A 22,167-nucleotide genomic window follows, 5' to 3' on the forward strand; every position below is an offset into this window, starting at 1 on the left:
AAGGTTACCTGCTAGTTCTCAAGCGATTCCATCATGCGACAGGGACAGGCCTACCCATGAAAGCCGATGGTATGGAGGTCAGGAATAGCTTCTGGCTGCGCACTGGCACACCGTTCTCCGAGTCTTGCATCTCGCGGACTAGTGATTCCATCTGCAAAGGGGTAAAGGGGATTGCCAAATACGTCGAGGTAAACCGCGGCTCATCTTCACTGCTGCCCCAACCGCTACCTACCTTATCGAACGCCATCGGTCGGGAGAGTCGCTCGATTGGAGGCGCTGGCTGCGTACCGCTCGACCCCGTCGTCGTCAGACCGGAAGGAGTGGCGACCGCCGAGCTGTTCGATCCACCGGCCACCGATTGCAGCTGACCGGCCGAGGCTAGCAGTGCCGTCGGCACGGCAATGCCTGTTAGCTGCGTGACACCAGCAGTAGCAGCAGCAGACCCACCACCACTACTGCCTGGTGGCGTCGTAGTGGTAGAGGACTGCTGCACCAGCAGTGCCGAGCGCTGCTGATGCAGTGCCGGCTCGCCTACACCGCCGCCGGTCAGATGAAACGCAGCCGGTGGGGTCTGTGGATGGGCTGCCCGGTGCTGTAGCTGGAGCAGTGCGGCCGTGGTCGACTTGCTGCCACCACCGCCACTGCTGCTGCCAGCGGTCGCTACCAGGCTGCTCTCGCGCTCCGGCGACAGCACTACGTCGGGCGGATCCATGGCCATTCTGTCTGCTGAGAGGGGTGGATTTTTGTGGGTCCGATGCCTTTAGAGTCTGAGCTCCTTGCGTTAGTATCAAAAGTTTGGTTTGAGGGGAAAGACTCCCTAGCTTGCGAGTCGTCCTAGCTGGTAGTCGTGATTATCGGGTATTGAGGCTGCTGAAGGACAGGCTATTGATTGTTGGTGTTTTTGTGTGAATAGTACTGCTATTGATTGGCTCCCGATATCCTCAATCGGATAGGTAGGAGGTTTAACGCTCAGATTCCCAGATCCTTCTGACACTGTCGATTGGGGGCCCTGAGTCCAACGGTGGACCAAACTATCTACTAGTGTACGGTGGATGTCTTTACCACAGACAGGGTAAAAGAGTGTAGACGATAGCACAGTAGTAGCAGTAGTAGTAGTAGAAATACTAGCAGAAGTAGGAGTAGTAGTAGTAGTAGTAGTAGTAGTAGTAGTAGTAGCAAAGGTACTGGCGGTATTATAACAGAGTCTTACAGATATTGTTGTTATTGGAGAGTTGCGATGCGATTGCGCTCACTGGGTGGACGCAACCATGGCGCACGGTTCATCTACTGGTGCTAAGGTTAGGCGATTGAGTGTGCTCGATGATACTCGCACGCAGACACGGCCGGTGCGCTGCCGTAATACTAGGCGCCGTGCTGTACGCTCGTTCTCGCTTTCTCTGTCCTAGCGCCGATGCTTACACACACGTACACTTTACTGCTTGACCGGCAGTGTCCGCACGTCGAGCGTGGTGATGCGTGGTTGACAAAAGCAAAACGGATGAAAGGGGAACAATACCCGTATTGGATTGTGGATATGGTTTCGGAAGCGCCTCCAGACGGTATGTGTTTGTGTATATGTGTGTGACGGTTGTTGCCTGGTTTAGCTGCTCTGCGTCCCAGAAGGTTGTGTATAGGTGTCTGCAGTAGTAGTCGTTTTCGGTTGTTGCTTTTAGTATTGTTTCTTTTTGCTGCTGCTGCTGCTGCTGCTGCTGCTGCTGTTGTTGCTGTGTTACTGGAGTTCGGTCACACGTGCGTCAGTGTGGATCTGTGTGTATGTGTGTGTTTGATGTGTCAACTACATTTGCCTTCGCTCGCTCTCTCGCGCACTTTCGCTCTCTGTCTCTCTTTGTACGAGATTAGTTTCACCTGAAGCGCAGATCACTGACGACGTTCCTTTCCTAGCCAAACTCCATTGTTGCGTGCGTTAGTTGAAAACTCTAGCGCAAGAGGAAGAGAGAAGGAAAAAAGTCATTTCACCACCGGGGACACTATTCATCCACTTATCCGTCGCACGCCACTCACCAACACTTACCATGAAGGTTTGAAGAGTACGTCAAACGTGCGGCATCCACCGCGTGCGCCAATCGCACCGATGTACTGCGGCAAGTAGCTGTAGTAGTGGTAGTAATAGTAGTAGTAGTGGTGGTGATGGTGGTGTTGTGATAGTGCGGGCCACCGTTGCCACCGTGCGTGATGGGCAGCTGCTGGTGTGTCTGTGCTGCTGCTGGTCAGCGCAAACCGTACGTCGTCGCTGCTCGTTCCGTTGTCGTTGCCGCTTCCTCGCTCGCTGCTGCCGCTGCTGCCTATACTGTTGTCCCTAGTATGCGCTTGCTTCTTCGATCGCTCGAAGAAATCGGTACGAGACGGAAGCTGGGGGGGCTGCGACCGGGAGAACAGAAAGAGATCTGCAGTTGACGGTTCGAGCCCCTGGCCCATCTCGATGTCACCCCCTCATGTATCTGGAACGTGTAAAAAAAAAAAAAAAAACAAGGAGAAGATTAAATATACACATTAGCGTGTTAGACCATCTTCTGGCCGAAACATCTTCTGACCGAAACATTTGGTTGGTCGAATAAGTATGTAGCTTGCTAGTCAATTCGGTTCGGTTACACGGCTATGCAATTTCAACGTATACTTTAACTCCGAGATGACGAGCCAACAGAAACGGCTCTCTCCCACACCGCCCCTTGAGCTGATCCTGAACCTATACCGATTTTGAAAATGATCCTCTAATATGAATTAGTACTGGACTAATATGAATTGAGTAGTACTATTCTTAAACCTTATATATCGATCCAAAAACTAATTCCAAACTCATACCGTTCCTGGAACTGATCCCATGTCCATGTCGATCGTGCAAATGATCGTAAATCCATATTATTTCTACAAATCGAAAACTAAGAAAACTGATCCCGAATCTATATAGGTTCTCGAACTCATCCCGAATCCATGTCTGAAACAATACCGATCATGAAACTGATCCTGAATCCATACGAATCTTATACCAGTATTGGAACTATTACTTGATTCAAAACGGTCGAGGAATATATTCTGAATCTGTTCACAGCTCCAGGAACTAATCATGAACTCATAGAGGTCCTGTAAATAATCCTGAACATAAACTTGTCTTGGAACTGATTCTGAGACTATACCGGTCCTAGAACTAATCTTGAACCCATACTGGTCCTGGCACTGATCATATATCCATACCGGTCCTAGTATTGATTATAAACCAATACTCCAATCCAGTGACGGATTTCGCTACCATGCTCCTCAATGAACCATTCCCGACAGCAGTTTTTTAATGACAGATAGTCATCCAAGTGGCGAGGATGTAACAAAAGTAATGCGCTTGTTACTGTACGACCGTTAAACTGTTCCAAATGTTTCTGCTTACCGACCCCAAACTGGTCCGGAAGATCATAAAAGCGATGATGATGATCCAAGTTCCAAGAGAGACACGCAACAGCACGGCCGCGGAACGAACCATACCGGGCAACCTTGAAAAGAAAACTAATCTGTCAGCACCCCGTCTTCCATCACACACGATCCCCGGGGGTTAGGTCACTCGCGCTCTTATTGCCCTCTGATTTGAAGCGCGCTGATAGCCACCACGGCAAAGATGTGCGTCCAACTGTCATCGGCGGGTAAAGTAAATAAATTTCAGCGCCACCCGTTCTGTGCGTCATTCCGCGCGGCCCTGCACTTCCTATGTGGCGTTGATGACGAACATCTCCTCCTTCGTCCGACCTCCTTAACTCCGGCTGGATGCTCCGGTGTGGTGAAATCTGATGCAGATGGAGTTATTCCCGTCATAAAGCACTCCTTTTTTGATTGCTCCAATAGGATCCGCCACCACGTATGTCACGGCAGACCGATCCGCCTTAGACGATCCATTATTGGCACTGCCCCACTAGTCCCTTTGTTTTGCACCTTACTTTTACTGCCTGAGTTCAGCTCCGAGCAAGCGGGTGTTGAAAATGTAAACAATTATTTCTCGGGGCAAGCAGCAGTGGCATAACTCGCTTCCCGCATTGTGTGACTGGGTGTGCGCCGATGCATCTGCCCTTGCCAATGCACCGCAATCTTGTTACGCAATAACAAAACCCCCTGGGGTGGGTTTGCTCATTCCTAATGTTAATGTGCTCTCCCGCTGCTTGCTTCGATTATTGGAGCAAAATATTTATCGCACAAAAAGGGTTTGCGGACATAAATCCGGAACCAGGCGAGCATGGGACGGTAAAAATCGTTGAGCGAGAGCGTTCGAAACCGGTGCGGACGATGTGCGCTGAGCGATGGGTTCTCGAAAGATTAAAATCTATACTTAGCACACATACCGATGGGCGATTGGGCAGGTGTTTGCGCGAGCGGAGCCGCGCATAAGTTGCACCGACACAGATCGAATGTGGTCATTTTTTGCTGTTGTGTTTGTTTTGTTCTACGGTCGGTGCCATTTGCCATGGAGATATATTTGTGCTTATGTACTCATATGATGCCGTAAGTGTACAGCATGCGTACCATGTGCATCTTCTATCCTGGACATTGATCATTGTCCGAGGACTGTTTGTTGACCGGCAGCGTTAATCAGTCGTCCCATAAAACAGTGTCCCAGAAGGGAAAGAACCTTAATGTGAATGCAACCCTTACTGCCGTACACCTATAAGATATCTCTAATAAAATAAACACTCAGGACCTGTCTTAGGAACACTCAGGAACGGTTGGTTCAACATTTCGTTACTAATTTCGAGCCTACTTTTGGGTGGAGAGTTTGAGGCTGAGAGTGACTGTTGACTCCTAGAGCGTGGCCTAAGCATTTACATACTAGTGTTAGTGATAGGATTAGGATGAAATGGGATAATGTAAGAATAATTATAAAATAAAGTTTAGTCTAAGCCCACAAGCCGTCTCAGCAACATCATTTATTTGAGCTAGTGAACATTGGTCCTTCGAACCGGATCCCAAAGAGTTTGTGCACTGTTGTACTTGAAGCATTTGACACCATCCTCACATCGTAGCGCTCGAGGACAAAGGCATCGGCTCAAAACCGTTCGAAGCGATTCGAATTGAACATGACCAGGCTCTCATAGAAATATTGTCCAAAATTTAGCAGCACCATTTTTTTTGTATCGCTAGATCGGAACCTACTCTAATCACATTGCATTACATGGCGAGCCTGGCATAGGCAACCGTTACGGAAACCATACCCAGAGCTTAATTTAACCAGAGCGGCTTCACTTTTGTTGGCAGTTTTCATCAATCAAAATCAATCAATCGTCAGTCTTCAGCACATTATGGTCGAAAATACTGGACATCGTCTAACCAGCACCTCGCTACCCAAACCCAGCTAGCAACTCTTTGTGTGTGTGTGTGTGTGTGTGTGAGTGTGTGTGTGTGTGCGCAACAGCGTTGCATACAATAGACACTATCATCTGAGCCTCTTGCTCACTTGCTCAAAAGTACTTGGCGTCTCCATCGCGCTGCTGCCAGCAAAATGTTATAAACATTTTAGAACCCCGGGGTTTAGCGTTCCGCATCATCCCTCGCAGCCGGACAGACATCGTGCCGGGCCGGTTCTGCGGTTCGGTGTGCTATTATGTCATTAAAATTATAGCTGCAAGTTTGATGCAGTTTCGCCGCTCTCGCAAGCTGGTCTTCGATGCAACCGGCTGCGTCCCGCGCAAAAAAAAAAAACAACAGCAGATAATGTGATGCGCCGATGCCAGCGCACCACGCGGTAATCGGTGCCGTACGTACGCCGGCGTAAAGTTTAATAGGTGGCATAAATATTGCACTCTATTCAATTGTGCCGGGACCTTGCAATTAAGGGCAATGCATTAAATGTGTTTAAGTAACGCTGTGGTTGGCGCTGTAAATGATGCTCGTTCCTGGAGTAAAATTGCTCACATGTGGCCATACCGTTTAAACCAACAGCAACGTCTTTACTAAGAAGAAGGATTGGAAAGCTGTTTCAATACACTGAGTCAATGATTGTGCGGGATAATTTTGATCCGTAATGCAAATTTTCAGACAAATAACGCCTTGTTTTAACGCATAACGCATATAGGTAACGCAACGTGTAACGCATATTAAACGCAGAACGTAGCGTAACGTAAATTCAACCTCCTTGCGGTGGTAGTAACCAGTTTAATAGGTTTTTTGTCGCTTAAAAACGAATACTACTAAAGATTGCTTACCGATGTTATTTGATTTAAATATTTACACATTTTTAGCCAACTTGTGCGCAACAAGCTAAGGATAAAACGCATTACAGGGTTTTCCAGGGGTTCTCATAGTTGTGGGACACTTCCTTGACTCTTTCTTCTGACAAGTAAACTATGAACTTCAAATGATGGAAATTGGACTTTATGGTAACCTCTTTGGGCAGGCTCCTTCAAAATTCCTATTGGATTTGTACTACAAGTGTGCTATAGAGTCCAATTCCCATTACATTAAGTTCATTTCACGTCAGAAAGAGCCAATAAAATGTCCCACAGCTATGAGCACTCCTGAAAAACCCTGTAAAAATAAGTTTAAGCTTAATAAGAAAAATGTAAGAAAAGAGCTTCAAGCAAACCCAAGCAAAATCGGTGCAAGTCAACACCGCCTTCAGAAACTGCCTGACCACAGCGTTTTCATCGTTCCCACTCCTTCCTCGCGCTCATCCCCGCTCCCCGCAGTCCTGTGTCACATTTCACAGGAAGTTATTCATCGTCCATCGGCCCGGGAACACACACACACACACACACACAGGGCAGTGGTTGTACGAACAAAAACTGGTTTGTAGTAAAATATGCATGTTTCCATTACCCACCGGGCATGGATTGCATGTGATTTTGTTTCCTTCCCTCTCCACTGTGTAATGGGGGCAAGTTACACACACACACACATACACACACAAAAAGACATCCCCGTGACACGAACGGGGCAGGCGTAAACGTACGTTTAATCGTTCAAAGCAGCGATAATAAATCACTATCCCTGGGGGCATGGGGCATACGCGGTAAAAGGGTACCCGGCGTAATGGGCGAGGCAAGCAGCTCGGACTGCTTTTTCCTACTGCCGTTCGCTGTTGGCGTATCCCCTATCCCGTGTTTGTAGCGGCAACGTTGTTGTGCCCAGTGTAAACAGCCGCTATCCTTTCCCGATCCTAACGAGCTGCACGAATTATGCTGCACGAAATTGAACCTTTTTTGCAAGCACGGGGAGTTCGATGGAAAAACGGGACCCAGGCGACCTGGGCCGTAGGTCCGTTCCGTTCCGCGTCGGACGGCAATGTCTGGAAGATTGTTTTGTTTCGTTTCGTTTTAAACCTTTCGAGTGCGATGCAATGATTGCAGCGCCAGCGGAGCCAAAACGGTTATTTCGGATTTAATAAATGGAGCTACTTTCTTTCTGGACCTTTTTTCCAGTTTAATCGTCTTATTCTGTGCAAGACAGGGTATTTTTGCGATGAACTATCCAAATAATGCAGCTAAACATCCGAGGAGATGTGTCACTTGTGTGTCAATAAAAACGACAGCCCAAGCGTATGCTACGTTTAATGGCGAACGAGCGACTTGAAGCGCATACTGCAACGGTAATTCCTTGCCCGGTCTTGGTTGAAGTAGTCGCAGCAGTTGAATCATCGATGAATCATTGAGCAGAATGAACTAACATCCGTGATTAGTGTTGGGTAAATCTGGTTTAGATTCATGAATCTGAATGAATCTGTGAAATGATTCAATGAATCTGAATCTCGGTTGCAAAGATTCATTTTTTTCTTCTTTGGCACAACAACCGCTGTCGGTCAAGGCCTGCCTGTACCCGCTAGTGAAAGTGAGCTTGGCTTTCAGTGACTTATTGTTACCATAGCAGGGATAGTCAAGTCCTACGTATGGGGGCACGGTCTATTCGGGACTTGAACCTATGGCGGGCATGTTGTTACGTCGCACGAGTTGACGACTGTACCACCGGACCTACCATCATACATCATCATAAATCTCCAATTATTCAATTCAATCTCCAAAAATTCTTAAATCTCGAAAGACTCTTGAATCTTGAAAGATTCGCGAATCTCTAGGACATCATCTCTAGGAATCTCATCATCTAGGAATCTCAAGGAATCCATGCATCTCCAAAGATTCATAGAGCTTGTGCTGCTCATTATGCTCATCTTCTTGGCGTATCAATCTACCTAATCACGCTTATCTATGCAGGCTTTCGGGATTTCGTGGCAAGTACCACGCAGCCGGATAGTTTGTTTTGCTACGGGGCAGATGCCACGCTTGAGCTCACGACGGGCATGCTGTTTGATGGGATCGTGCAAATACAATATTTTGTATTACAAAAGGATTCATGAATCAGCAATACGGCCTTTTTGGACCGTTACTCCTGAATAAAAAAAAAAAGGATTCATGAATTCCCTAAATCATGAATTCATGAATAAGACTTTTAATGAATTTATGAATCTTTTAGGTTCGTTAATCCTTGTGTGGCGCCTACACATAGGCGTAATCACAACATAATTATGGTAAACTAATATAGCAGGAATTATGGTAAGCTATCAATTATAGGAATAGTTGTGATTGGTAGAAGTTGTTAGTATAGGTAAGAATAGGATAGCTAATACGCAAAGATAAGGATAAGATAGGTAGTATAGGAAATTAGGCATAAGAAGAAAATAAGGATACATATGAAGTAAATAAATTAAGCTAGGAGTAGATAAGAAAATTTTAGTTTAAATAGCGGGATAGGATTTATGATAGAATACAGGGGTTTCGAGGATTATATAGACATGTTCATGTATAATAGACTCTTTCAGCGAGATATAGAATTGTTCGGAAGTAGGCGTTGACATGTTCGGTTGTACTGTAGAGCTGTTACTTTCGTACCCCTGGGACTGCAGTTTGGATCATTCTCATCAGAAGGTAAACAAACGATTTTCGTAAAAATGTGTTTGTTTTAACTAATTCATGCATTAAACAGCTTGGGGAATGATTATTAGCTACTTTTCGGACATTTAAGAATGAAAAATTAACCGTTGCGGCACAGGATGTAAACAAAACAAATGACAGCTCTACAGAATCGCTGACCATGTCAACGCCTACTTCCGAACAATTCTATATCTCGCTGAAAGAGTCTATTATATGCCTGAACAAATCTATATCTCGCTGAACATGTCCATATAATCCTGTGAGATCAAGTTAGACTTTACAAGGGGAAACTCTGTCCTATCAAAAACCGAAAAATAAAGTGAGAATTTAAAAGAAACAGTTATAACAAAATACCCCGTTTAAGTGATACCATATGAAGTAATGTACCACACTTGGAGATTCATTAATATTTCGATATTCATGATTCTTTGGAAATTCATTAATATTTGGATATTAATTTAATTTGAAGATTTGTAATCCTTGGAGATTCATGAATCTTTAGATATTAATGAATTTTTGAAGAGTCGATTTCAACGAAAGATTCATGAAACCCACCACTATCCGTGATCGATCGTTCATTGGAAAGCGTACCTCTGTGTACTGTCCTTCACCTGGCATTATGCATCATAATTGATATTTGATTTGAAAGAAAATCTAAAACTATTTTGCTAGCACAAAGCGTGCAATAGGTTTTGACGGTTTTTTTTTTTCGCACCAATTTGCTTCAAATACAGTCACAAAGAGCGACAAAAGCAAAGTTTACCACGTTTAACCGCCTGCATGTATGCAATACCATGCGTTAACGTTTCACATCCGAATGAAAGGTGCTGTGCTTTTGTATAGGCTGTGAGAATTGGCCGGGAAATTGGGTAATGAGCATCATTTGCTGGGCGCGCATCTGCTGCTACAGGGTTTCCCAACGATTTTTGACATTTGCTTTGACCATTTTGGTTTGTTTTGGTACTCATCACACAATTTATTGATGGTTGACCAAACATTTCGTTGAATTAGTTCTACTAGTTGTCGCAAGTTCCCAATGTGTTGCACTATATTTTAGTCCCAGTAACGATATTGGAATTTGAATCGAGAAGTAGCACGTTAAATCCTAACACTAGCTAATTGTATTAATTGTTTAACACACATTACACGTCAAAGGCTCTCTTCCTACTAGAGGAAAATGTTTCCGATGTAGCTTTCTATGTGAAACAGATGCTCATTCTACAGTGATTTGTCATCGTTTAAGACTAGTATTGTTTGTAGCCCTTCCGTGTTGGCGTCAGCGCTCGTCGTTCGCTGCAGCAGTTCCGGAATCGGATGAATTTGTTAAAAATAAGTGACAGGTACGCCTCGTGATTGGCCAATCACTGGCGTTTGCTAATGCAATCGATAAACAATCGGACAAGATGGTGCTGCAAACCGCAGGCACCTTCGTATTGCGTACCGTACAGCCGTCCCGTCGGTGGGCATCGGCAGCATCTTCAGCGAGCGGCGACGGCTGGAGTATGGCCAAGCGCAGGCAAACGATAAGCCGCCGCTCATCTTGAAATGTCACCAGCAACAAGTCGATACGAGCCCCTCGCCTCCAAGCCGTTCGCAACAAACCCGGCAGCTGCCCAATATCTGCGCTGCACTGCAGTGCTGCAACCGCCCGAAGGTCAGTCAGCTGCGAGTGGGATAAAATTATGAACAATAAACATTGGCGAGTGCCCGGGAAGAAAAAACAAACAAAGCCAGCCTTCGGGACGGGCGAACAGGTGGATCTCAAACACGGCTCAGCCCGGGTCGCCCAACGAAATGCAGCAAACGCCGCCCAGGGCCGGGGACGCAACCGATACTGAATCGATAACGATGATGCATCGTGGAGTTTTCACTAACGAGCTTCCACAAACTCCGGTAACGACGAACAACACCTACCCACACACACACACACACATATATATACTCACAAAAGGTTTGAGGCGTCCCACTCCATCGCGGGAGCACATCAGCGGATTGGTGGAAAACAGAAGGGGTTTCCAACCGATCCGGAGCAGGAAACCGACCGAGGCCCAGAGGGACGACCCTCTTGGAAGGTGAGAAAGGAGGCGGTGTCGAGAGCAAGAAAAAAAAAGGTCAACCAAGTGGAACCGTATGCAAAATCTATGAATAATCGGCCATTGCTTACGGGTTTGCTGCGCGCCATTTTTCATCGTCTCACGCCGCGCGGGCGTATACACCGAGTCGGTTGCTGTTGTTTATATGTTTAAAGAGCTTTTGGACCCTCTAAGGGTCTCCTTCGCCTCGATGCATACCGGGCTGGGTGTACAATTGTTATCTCCAGTGCAACCAGCGTATCACGAAACAGTGGCGGCGGCGGCATCTTCGCGAAAACTCAGCGTAGAATTACGCTTCGTGCCCAGTGCCTGGAACGGGGCTGCCCGATACGGGAAAACTGGAATGGAGGACCAGCGCCGCTCGGGGGCATGTTTTCCAGCGAAAACTCGAACCAGGTAAACAAGTTGATTTTGATCGTCGATAATTGAACAGTCGTTGGGATGCGCTGTCCGCGCAAAAGGAAGCCCAAACAGTCACCTCTACCTTGATTCGTGCTTTCGCAGGCAGGCTGCTAGGTGAGCAGTCTTGTGGAAAATAAAATGCATTGCCATCGCCCGTTCTGGATCTGGAGAATTTCTGCGCATTTCTGGCACGAAACTGGGGGTGGAACGCGATGCTGGACGCAAACAACAAATACGCCTCGCCTATCGCAGGCTGCTCGAGCTTAGACGGGCGGAAAGAGCTAATCTAGTGCACAACTCAGGTGGCTTGTTTGCATCAGTTTGCCATTGTTCAGCGGAAAATAACATCCCGGTTCTGGGTAAGGAAGTTCGATGCATGCTCAGCCTGCTATAGGACATGGAAACAGGTCTCGCCGGCTGGGGACATTGGATTTAACTTATTCATATTGTATTTTATTGGAGGTTGTTAGCTGTTGGAAGCAACTGCACAAACTTTTAACAATTCCAATGTCCAATGCAACGTCAGGATCATCCAGCAATTGGTCAGACATCAGAGTATCTCAGAGCGCATCCAACTCATCAACTTGTTCCTTCAACTGTTCCTAGCACTAGATAGTTTTAATATGATCCAGTTATTATCAGTCTAGAAGGTTGAAACTTTTGTTGTTCAGATCTATTTGCTTTATCAATGGTTTGGTTGTGAATTCTTCATTTTCTTATTGATCAGCTCCTAAACTTCATTCTAGAGCAGTAGTTAAGAATATCAGTTATTCAATTAATTACTTCTTCAATCCTATTCAATTCATAGTACATCGGCTATTCAGTATTTTTTTATCAGCTTTTTGTTGTTGTAACTTGACTAAAAGTATTCATAGTTTCTTAGCTGTTTTATGCTTTTCCAATACTTTACTAAGTGTCATGCGTTTAGTTCATCCAAATCAAGAATTCAAAGTTTCTTTTCAGCTGGATTGTTTGAGGATTTTAGGATTTTAGCTTTTCAATGGTATAGGCCATCGCTTTTTTTTCAATTTTGCGATTACTTTACATAGTATACATGTATAAGCTGAAGAACTCATAGTGTTTTTTTCGGTGTTGAAGTCTTTCACATCTTAAATATTATTCTTATTGGCGGTACGACCTACGCGGTCATGCATGCATGTACATACTTTCAAAATTTATTATGCATAAAATAGTCTCAGTGAGTCCTTACTACGGACGGACGGTCCATATTGTTCGTGTTACGACTAAAGCGACGGAACCACCCCGAAATCTTCTGTTTTAACTCAAGAATTTACAATTTCCTCAGTTTTTTAGTCTTTAATGCTTCTGGTCATTGCTTTTTCAGCTCTTCAGTACTTCAGGTTGTGTAGCTAAATATGTACTGTTGCCTCAATGTTTTCAGTTGTTAAGTTCTTCATGTCCTGAGTTCCTTGACTAAATCATTCATAGATTCTTCATTTTTTGCAGTTCTTCAATTCTTCAGATCATTATTTCATTCGTTTTCCAGTTCTTCAGTTTTTCATTTCTCCAAGCCTACAGTTCTTCAATTTTTTAGTCTTTAATGCTTCTGGTCATTGCTTTTTTCAGCTCTTCAGTACTTCAGGTTGTGTAGCTAAATATGTATTGCTGCCTCAATGTTTTCCGCTGTTCAGTTCTTCATGTCATGAGTTCCTTGACTAAATCATTCATAGATTCTTCAATTTTTCAGTTCTTCAATTCTTCGGATCATTTTTTCATAATTTCCCAGTTCCTCAGTTTTTCACTTCTTCAAGCCTACAGTTCTTCAGTTCTGTAGTTTTTACCCTCGGCGCATACTGGTACAGCAAACAATACCAGACTTGACTGTGAGCACTCCGTAGACAACGCGAGCACAACCTGTCCCACGGAGCGATTTCGTAGCTGTTCCTTAGAGCCTCCGAACTATTCTGAACCAAGCTCTTCGCAACCGTTCTAGCAAACGGGCAAACGGGTTCTTCAAAACCAGTGCTCTCGGGTTACATGCCTGAAAGCACAAGGCCCAGAGCGTCTCGGAATAGCTCGGACCGGTGCCAACCCGCCCTAATTGCCCCCCCCCTCCCTCCCTTCTCCTCCTCCATCCCCTGACACAGTCCGGGGAAAGGAAGGAGATAGGGAAGAAGGTTCCTTCCTTTCTGCAAAGTGGCTGGCAAATGGTGCATGATGCCATTTTTTGCCGGATTTCACAACCACACTTCCTGCCTGTGGAAACCCTTTCTCCATTCTCCACACACGCCAACACACACACACACACACACACACACACACACACACACACACAACACGGACAAAGCAATCTTGGTGTAGTAGCATCAGCTCTCCCCCTACCTTTCCATCACGCTTATATCCTGCGGGGGCCGACAGTAGAACGGCAACAGCCAACACGTATCGTTCTAATAGCAGCAGCTGCAGTTCGCATCCCCCCTCCCCCCACCGATCGTGCATCCCATTAAGCCTAAGACTTTGCGCACCGGTACCCACCTTGCAAAGTGCTCGGAGGGTGAAAGGACGGGGGGGGGAGATAAAACAATTAATGCAGGGAACAGCCCCCCACAAACGCGCGCCCGCCCGCCTGTTTGTGCCTGAAGTCGCTGATGCAGAAATGTCGCATGTAAAGCAATTTCCGGCCAACGGCCATCGCCATCTCCGGGATGTGAACCTTGCCGCGCTCGTCCTTTCCTGCCGGGCAACGATGCCGGCTGCCATCCTTCCCCCCCCCCCCCCCCCCTGGGCACGGCCGGGCATTTAGATCCCCACGCGCAGCTCTCCACCACCCACCAATGGGGAACCATTAAGATATCTTGCATCGAGTGCATCACGGTCCGCGCTCGAATCGGACACTGATTTAATATTGATTCACCACACCCAACCCCGCCCCACCACCCCGGGATGCCGGAAAAAAATCACAAAACAGACACTCAACAATGGCGCATTCGTGTCATGGGGTGGACTATTTTTTTCTCTTTCTCTTGTTCTTCTTCTCTCACTTCTTTTTGCTCCCTCCCCCCCTCCCCCCCCCCCCCCCGGCCACGTTCTGGCCGGTTGTGCGTGCGTGCCGGGACACCATTAAACCGCCGCGTCCGGTCCTGGTGAGCCTTCGGTACACACACACACGCCAACCCGTTCGCTTCCCGCTTGTTCGAGGTTGTTGCGTTTTGCAGTTTTGCGCTCGAGACTCGTGGCCGTGGCCCTCTACAGCCAGGTTAGAGCGACGCCGGCAGCACCAAGAGTTTGCTCAGGCTGCATTCGCCCCGTGGCGTGGTTTGCTGTGTTTGCATTCCAACAAGTGGTTTCCGATGTTCTTGCGAACCCATTAGCGGCACAGAGCCACGTCCACAGAATTTGTTTGCCACAGATTGTTTTATTCTGGCTGCCGTTTCCTTTCCAACTGCTACACAGTGTGTCGTGATGGGGAGATCCCAAAGCGGTAACAATAGTGCAGGTCTCCCCTTTGGCAGCCCCCTGCACTCCAAGCGGTCTGGTCCCAACCATGCAAAATCTGGACATCAATGTCCGGGCAGAGAGCCCGAGCGTCAACAAATTCGAACGAATTTTTCACCGAAAAATCAATTATCAACCACTCAATCACGCGGCATTTGGGTAATTCCCATCCGCCATTTGCTGCGCACTGGGCTTGCAAGCCCCCCCTGACGCGCCGAAACACGATTTGCATCATAAAATCCATTGCACTAATTGAGTGACATTGATCGGGAAGATCGGGACCGAATGGTGCGGATTGAACGGATTCGGGCGCAATTTTTTTTATAAAAAAGGTGGGGAGAGTATCGCCGCCAGTCAGTCATCAAGTTGGTGGTAAATTGGATTGCAAAGCTCGTTGCTTGTGGCGCCGAAGCCGAAACCGAAATCGCTCGGAGCTGTGTGGGAGTGCCCGCTTTTAATACCCTTAGTAGGTTTTCATTTGTTTTTTTTTTTTTTTGGCATTTTGGCTGAGTGCATTTGGCCGGCGCAGGCAGCCCGATCATTCGCGCTGGGGAAAACTAATTGTCCCCCAGTCCGCCGGTGGGCGGACGGCTAGCACAGAGATGCATGCAGGCGACCTATTTATATCCGCCGCCCAGGGTGGCCGGGCCTGTTTTGCATACGTTACGCCATCCATTAGTTCGCATTGGCATTCGCTCTTTTTCCCTAGAACCGACCGATCAAATCAAACTTATCGCTCATCGAAACGGGCAATCCGGGGAAAAAAATGGCAACAAATGGCAGCAACAAAAAAAACAAAACTGATGATTTGAGCATCACTGACAGTTTGAGACGCCCACTGGCAAACACTGTGGGAAAAAAGGCTTTCCAATACGTCCAAACTGCAAGCGCTCGAGCGCCCGCGAAAGCTCTCGGCAGCAAATGCAGAGTGCAAAGTTGCCGGTCGGCATCAGGGAAGGGGGCTTGACATTCACACACCGCTGAATTAGTCCACCCCGACCGCATGGAGTTGCGAAAAGGCAAGTTCTGTTGTATTTTTTTTTTTTTTTTTTTTTTTTTAGAAACTCGTGGCTCGTTCACATTCACCGCGCTAATGATGTATCGGCCAGTTTGTTAAACAAGTTTGTGGGCGCGCAGAAAAAAAAAGGCTAAACTTTGCTGTTGTACAGTGCGGAACAATTGTGCGGTGTCTCCCCGGCCTGGATAAAACTCTCCGTTAATTAGCATTTGCTAACTAAGACCTCATTAAGTGCACCACGATTTGCTACTCACGCTGCACGCTGTGTGTTCGATCGGTATTCTTTCGCGAACCCTGGTTTTGCGAAGCGCATTTTACATGCGCCTTCGACACCGCCGCCCGTATCGAACACGGCAGTTTCGAGTCGATGCTGTACATTAACGGAGTAATTGACAGGGGCTGACGGCTCCTGCCTGCGCCTGCATGTATGCAATGCGCGTATCATAATTAACGCATGCACAGCCTGCGAGCGGCAAACCAGGCGGACGCAAAGTTTCACCGTAAACAAACAAGCGGCGAACTGTAATGATGCAGGACAACGAGGGTGCTGGCCTTTGTGCTGTGCATCCGCGTTTGACGAGGCAGATAAGCTCGCAATAACCAAAAGGCTATGCTATTCCAGCGCCTGCATGTAGGCTAGCCGGCCTGCTTAGCTGGAATTGTGCTTCCGAGAGAATTGTTATGTTACGTTATGAATTTTATTTCATGTTTTCATTCTGCGCCATGTGTTTTTTTTTTGAATGCGTTATCTCATATTTTATTGAAACCCACCTCAACGGTGCATCAACAGGTGGTTTTTGCTGCTGAACTGGCAGGTATTGTGCTGGAACGCATTAATAAATGCTAAAGTATCGAATAACACCATTCTTTAATTCTTAAAAAAAAATAACTTCAGCTCAAATAAAAAAAAAAGACACTCACAACCACCCGAACATAATCCTTTAGTTACCGGACCATTATAAAATAGCCGCAGCAAAAAAAATGCTGGACTGTTTTCACCGAAACTTGGTGAAATTATTAATATTTCGAAATGACGCTCTGCCGCAAATTTGCAATTCGATCATTCGGGGTTATTTTGTTGTTTTTTTTCCCCAACATACGATAGACTTCCTACTAGCATTATCCGCTGCTGCTGCAGATGCAGCAATACAATTGATGAAAGATATATCTTTCGCCGCTAGCCATTGCAGAATGCAACCAGGGAAGCTACAAAAAAGTGTAACGTTTTGCGCATTTACACAGTTCATCAGTACCGTTCTGGGGCTTTGGAGAATAAGGGGACTAGTAAGAGTGGGAGGACATATCATTCGCGTGCCGCTGTTGCTGCTGTTAACAAGAAAAAAAAACCCCACACACACGCATGTCCTCCCTCGAATGACATTCAATATTACATTTCCCGCTAATGGCCATTCGGGTTTTAAAGGTTTTATTTAAATTGATTCATTTTGCAAACATGTTTCAACCCACTAACGAGCAGCAACAATTTCCAGCGATGACTAAAATGCTTACTTTTGTCAAATTCATTGACTAATAACAACCGCACCGTAGTGAAAGATATTTCAGGGTAAGCCCTTAATGAATGCTTTCCTTCCAAATGATGTGCAGTGGCTTGGTAGAGGCTGATCAACATATTGTGACACTTGAATTACAAGCACAACATGCCGTAAACTACACGGACCACAAAATTATTGTTCACAAAAAACTTGAACAATTTTTTTAAAAAAATCCAGATTTAGTCCTTCGAACCGGATTTACGAGAAGGTGATGGAAATAAACATTTAATTGAAATTGATTTAAAACAATTGCAGTTAAAAACCAAATCGAACATCCTTGCCTATCATTCCAGCAAAAAAAATGAATGTACTCTGTCAAGTTTATACAAGCTTTTTTTTTCAAATACTATAATATTGGACCGAACCACCTAACGGGAACGGAAAACAATGCTGCAAAGTAATAACATATTTCAAACAAATGTCAGCCAAATGCAAAAACCTAACATTGCCATTTTAGGCGCCAAATTTTATCGTTACATTTTGCAAATGCATTCTTTTACCTTTAAATCAAACTCAACAAGAACACGTGCGGGCGCAACAAAGACTCGAAGCGTTACCAGCGTTACCCGACCGCAGCAGCGCACTTGCCGCAAAATGCAAAGCAATTAATATATTCCCAGCCGCGTGTTCGGCGGTCGCAAATCAATGCGATGAATTTCCTAAAATGCACAATAAGGCTGCAGAACGGGATGCAGCTGGCATCAACAGCAACTGACAGCAGCAGCGGCAGCAGCAATATAGTTAATGAAACATATTCCTTCCCGCCGTGCCTAGGTGGCATCGGCGCCAGAGAAGAACAACAAACCAAACAGCGCTACAAACGGCAACGTTTTGTACCTTTTATTCAATCAATCAATTCTATTCCAGTCCTTCCGGGGAAATGCATTTGGAGGATATACATGTAGCTCATGTAGAATGGCAGAAATAGAGAAAGGGGGAGAGAGAAAATAAACCACGTGTAACGTGTGCCCACGTTACATTTCCTTGAATGGGCACCATTGTCAAGGGGCTTTGGTTTTTATTAATTAATTACCACTGGAACCAGCAGTTCCATCAAGCGCGCACATCACCGCCAAACTAGCATTATTATTTCATATAATTGCAAATTTCCCAATCAAAAAGCGAACAAAACCTGTAAACCCCGCAATAAAGGGGCACGGCAAGGCGAAAAGCTGTAAAACAGTACATATTTTTGTATTGCATTTATACACACATCGGAAAAAAGACTATAAAAAAGACTAGACATCAGCTACTCCACAAGGCACATCATAAGATTCTTCACATCAGTAGATAATGCCCGACGGCACTTTTTTATGATCAAACGAAGGTACTAAAATATTAGATTGAATGAGCTACTCTGCTGGATGCATGTCATGCATGAGCTATCTGCACGAAACAATTTTTTTTTTTTGAGGATTCAAATAGTTTTCGTACTATGAAACTTTGGGTTGAAGTCACCAACTGGCAACATTGAGCAGATAAGGTCTGATAATCTAATTTTCATCAACCTTAGCCTCAACTCAACCTAAATCGTCTACGATTGTTGCGTGAGATAAGAAGAATTAGACGAGAGCGTATAAAGGCGGGAAACTTGCCTTGAAAATATCTGATCTTGAAACACTACGCATGTGATCTTGGGTAGCTCAAGCCACCCGCAGAAGATACATCCAAAGACTTGTGAGTTGTGATCTTTCATCAGAGGACGCGATAGAATGGATTCTCGATTGGAATTGGTTTAAAATTCCAACCACAGAAGACCTCCGAAGTTTGGTCTACACTTGAGGCTTGAACAGCCTAACAGTAACGAGGTACACTCCTTCTTCTAAGTTGAATGCAACAGGCTGCTGTCATGGAAATGGACGCCTCTCTCCAAGAAAACTCAACACTTTGAAAGACTTTACCACAAGGACAATCATTGGTAATACTTCACATAATCTGAAGTTTGGAATTTGGATATTGGAATTGGTGTTTCAGTACTTATTGTATAACTATCAGCTATACTCTCGCACCTGATTAACAAGATTAACAACTTCAGAGATTCTTTCAAAAACCACATCGAATGTAGGCAATACACCTAAACGGTATATTGCCTGATGATTACTACATACTAAGATACTAGATACTAGGTTACTAGATACTAACTAAGGGTACATACTACATACACGTATCACTACTTACCGACTGAATCAAGCGTGTTGCATGTCGCCGCCCGTCCTCTCTACTCCATCCACCGTCACAATCTTGGGTGCTTGAACACTATCAATTCACAATTCAGTGGTTCGGTTGGTCTGATCTTGACTCGTGCTTGAGCTCTGGGCTGTCGTCACTGACTAGTGGCCGTTTAGCGCTGGTACGGTAGCCCTGTTAACGATCGTTGGCGAGAAATTGCCGAGAGGAGATGCTTCAGAAGAATGCACAACAGTACGCGAACGAACCTATGGACAAAACCCAGCCCAGCGTAGGCAGAGCGCATAGCAGAGGGCTTGCGCTAGCACGCATCTTATCTTAAAGGTCTACTAAAAACTACAGTCAAAAACAACGCCGCCCCGGGTGTATTGTGGAGCGCACGGTTTGTTTGACGATGCTCAGATGTGTGTTGCGTGGTAGTGTTTGATTGTTGGCTGAATCGTTCAAACAAACCGTTGCCTAGGGGTTGATTGAAGACAGATCACACAGATCACTCCTCGATCCAGGATCCTACGTCCCGGAGCAGTAGTGTAGTTAAGGGCAATACTCAATAAAAAAAAAACCCTCAGAGTTACCGCTGCTGCCCGACATCAGTTCCACACGGCATCGAGTCCACCAAACCAACCGACACAATGAACAGGTAGCAAACGCACCAGCGGCTGCACTTGCACCACTGCTAAACGCACTGCACGAGACACTGCACTGGAATAACGCCTGTCGCTAGCGTGACCGTCCTTTATGAAGGCGAAGCGTCGGTTGATAGTTGGTTCTTGCCGCCGCCGCCGCCGCCGTCGTCGTCCGGTGTCGTTGCTCGCAGACTCGCAGTTACGCTCTCGCGCCTTTCAGTCCTGGGGATTTGATGTACCGAGGCGGTACACAGCGAGTTTCAGTGTGGTGTAGGTCATTTCCAGAGAGCGAGAGAGCGTCTCGGCTCGAGGGTATCAAACAAAAATACAACAACAACAATCGAACCCCCTTCGCTCCAGCTAGGACGGAAGAGGCATCGGGATGCACGACGAGTCGACGGGCTTCGTGTCACGCTTAATCATCGGGGGAATGCGCTTTTATATGTTGGTTAAACACTTTAAAAAAAACAGCAAAACCTTCATCCAACACCAGCGACCATGGCGAATGGCGCGCATCAATGCCCCCACAAAACGCCAAACGATAGGTTCCCCAACTGCAGCCGGATGAGCTGGCGGTGGCGAGGAGAAGATGCAACACTCCAAACAGATGCACACCACTGCCGGGGTGAGATGAGGCACCGATAAGATGAGATGGGGGAAAAACTAATGGACACTGTGTTTGCTAATGCGCTGGACGCTCGCTAAGGATCTCGAATGCTGCCACTGTCTATTGCCTGCTGCGACGGTTTTATTGTTTGCCCATTGAGCATTGCTGCGAAGCGATTGCAACCGATGTGGGCTGAGAGGAAAGGATTTGGTTTCCCGCTTCCAATCATCGCAGCAAACGCAGCCGATGCACAAAAATAGCAGCAACAAACAAACAAAACACGCATTGGAAATTGGACATCAAAACCTACTCCACTGCGAATGTTGATCTTGTTGACGGGTTCTTTACTGCATACCCCGAGGGGAGGACTGAGCACTTGAGCGACTTCAAGTAGATCCCTCAATTTGCCGCGTCTGATCTACTGAAAACAGTATGCAACGACCACTGCAGTGAACAGAAGATCCAGCTCACCCTTCTTCAGATGTAGTCCAGCGCTCGAGTGCGGAGAACGCCACTTCGGGAGGAGTTCGCAATACAGCATCGTAAACAAACAACCAGACTCCACACTTTGGAGCATTATTGGGGACGGGAGGGAGGAGTAGGCAAAGAAATAAAACTTTCCCACTTACCCGTGGGTGCCTCACCGCACGCCCCTGAGCACCATGATCGAGCGTCTGCTTTATTGCGAAAGCGACACGTTACGTAAACAGCAAAAGGGCAAACATCGCGGGGCAACAAACAGCCGCCGCAAACCGATCGCACAGTCCCGGAGATGGGCCAGAATTGGTGTCTGAAAGTCCGGAAAGACGAGGGGAGTGAAAGGAGCTACACACACACACACACACACACACGCGCGTATCAAGTTTGTGTTGTAACTCCCACAGCTAAAATGTTCTTAAAAGCGACTTTGTGTGCGAGAAACTTTATACGCACGACTCCCAAGAACTCCAGAAACTACACCCCCGCTCAGTTCTTCTGCATGGCACAAAATGTGAGACCTCACGCAGGAGGGTTCGGTACAACAGATAAGCACCCGTGGGCTGGGTGAGGTGGGTCGCTGCTGTATCGATAAAACAGCTCCCAGAACTGCTGGCTAGTTGGCTTTCGCTCTTACCTTCAGCAATTCTTGATTCTTGAACTCTCTTTCTTGTGCTCCAGAACCCCTTTAAGCCGTCCCTATTGGAAGACATTATGGACGTTCTGGATTGGATCTAAGCGGAGTCATTACGACCATGACATCCTGATTTAATGATGCAGCTACTGCATTAACTATCTTATGCATCCCCCGCACACACACACACACGCACACAAAT

At 46.3% G+C, this 22,167-nt stretch overlaps 1 protein-coding gene across 1 annotated transcript in view; it reads right to left on the bottom strand.

The window, feature by feature from the left end:
• LOC120905468 overlaps positions 1-22,167 on the bottom strand; it is a 39,726-nt gene that overhangs the window by 14,629 nt on the left and 2,930 nt on the right. Inside the window, exons 2-6 of the mRNA XM_040316258.1 lie at positions 20,197-20,469; positions 19,613-19,795; positions 2,033-2,459; positions 233-1,937; positions 55-151 (exon numbers count right to left, since the gene is read on the bottom strand). Of these exons, the coding sequence (XP_040172192.1) occupies positions 55-151; positions 233-718 (583 nt within the window). The 5' untranslated portion in view covers positions 719-1,937; positions 2,033-2,459; positions 19,613-19,795; positions 20,197-20,469. The remainder of the gene's footprint in view (positions 1-54; positions 152-232; positions 1,938-2,032; positions 2,460-19,612; positions 19,796-20,196; positions 20,470-22,167) is intronic.

The sequence above is a fragment of the Anopheles arabiensis genome, chromosome X, assembly GCF_016920715.1.
Source record: "Anopheles arabiensis isolate DONGOLA chromosome X, AaraD3, whole genome shotgun sequence".
NCBI classification, from domain to species: domain Eukaryota; kingdom Metazoa; phylum Arthropoda; class Insecta; order Diptera; family Culicidae; genus Anopheles; species Anopheles arabiensis.